The 982-nt window shown below is 44.2% G+C and overlaps 1 protein-coding gene across 1 annotated transcript; it reads right to left on the bottom strand.

Moving 5' to 3' along the window:
* Positions 1–337: 337 nt before the first annotated feature.
* Positions 338–775, bottom strand: T265_16073 (hypothetical protein; the record flags this gene model as incomplete). The annotated part of the gene is made up of 1 exon (XM_009179574.1): positions 338–775. A coding segment is annotated over one exon (438 nt), but the record flags the coding sequence as incomplete, so codon positions are not given.
* Between the last annotated feature and the right edge of the window lie 207 nt (positions 776–982).

Raw genomic sequence — 982 nt, forward strand, 5'->3', positions numbered from 1 at the left:
ACGTATTTTTGCATTGGATAACCTGACCTGAGCGGATGACAACTCCATAACCGAGGCTTATCGAAGACACATTTCTCGCCAAGACAAAAGACTGCTTCCAAATTTCCCCGACAGTGAAGGATTTGGTGTGGGTCGCTATTTTAAATAAAAATAGGCTGTCAAATCACGCATGGGGATAACCAGCTACATAGTGCATCACCAAAGACCACTGAGAAAACCGGTTGGAAAACTGCTGGCTTCAAGTGTTCACTGAAAACCGAAACCGATCGCAACGGTAATGAGGTGTGCCTGTTCTTCGAACAGGTACACGGCGACCTGAAAATAGTTCAAACGTTCAGGGAAGCAAATTTTTACATAGTGTGTAATACTCTGAAACGCAGTCGACCCAATGATAACAATCGAAATCTACTTCGTCAGCCAACTGTTCGCCATACAACATGTACAAAACAGCATGAAGTGGGCCAGGACCAACCTCAATCATTGCGTTCAAGCTTGCCAGACTAGGTCTCCATAATGATGCAGAGAACGAAAGCGATGATAAAGCTTCCTCGTCTTCGGTTTGAACACTACATAACAAAGTGCCTAGGAGAATATTCCCTGAGGATCCAGGTGAGGATGTTTGCCGTGCTGTGGCTTTGGGGCTTCCCGTAGTTATTGGGTCTCGCTGAATGGAAGAATGATGCGGTTTCGAAGTGACACAAGGTGTGACCAGAAGCCAACGCACAAAGCAGTCAATCAGCGTCGATGACCATTGGAGTTTCGCATCCGGTGGACAAACTACAAAAATGAAAGGATATCGGAAAACAATCACTTCGTCCTTCAAAATGGTATGGACGCAAATAACTGAGACTGGAGTCAGGTGACCGAAATGGTGATGCAAAGTCAGAGGAAGCGGTGAAAAGTGGATTAAAAAATCCACGCATAAGAGAACAGTGAGAAGTGCGGTTGGGTACTTACATTATTATTATTATTATTATTATTA

Source organism: Opisthorchis viverrini (genome assembly GCF_000715545.1).
Source record: "Opisthorchis viverrini unplaced genomic scaffold opera_v5_4079, whole genome shotgun sequence".
In the NCBI taxonomy this organism is placed as follows: Eukaryota; Metazoa; Platyhelminthes; class Trematoda; order Opisthorchiida; family Opisthorchiidae; genus Opisthorchis; species Opisthorchis viverrini.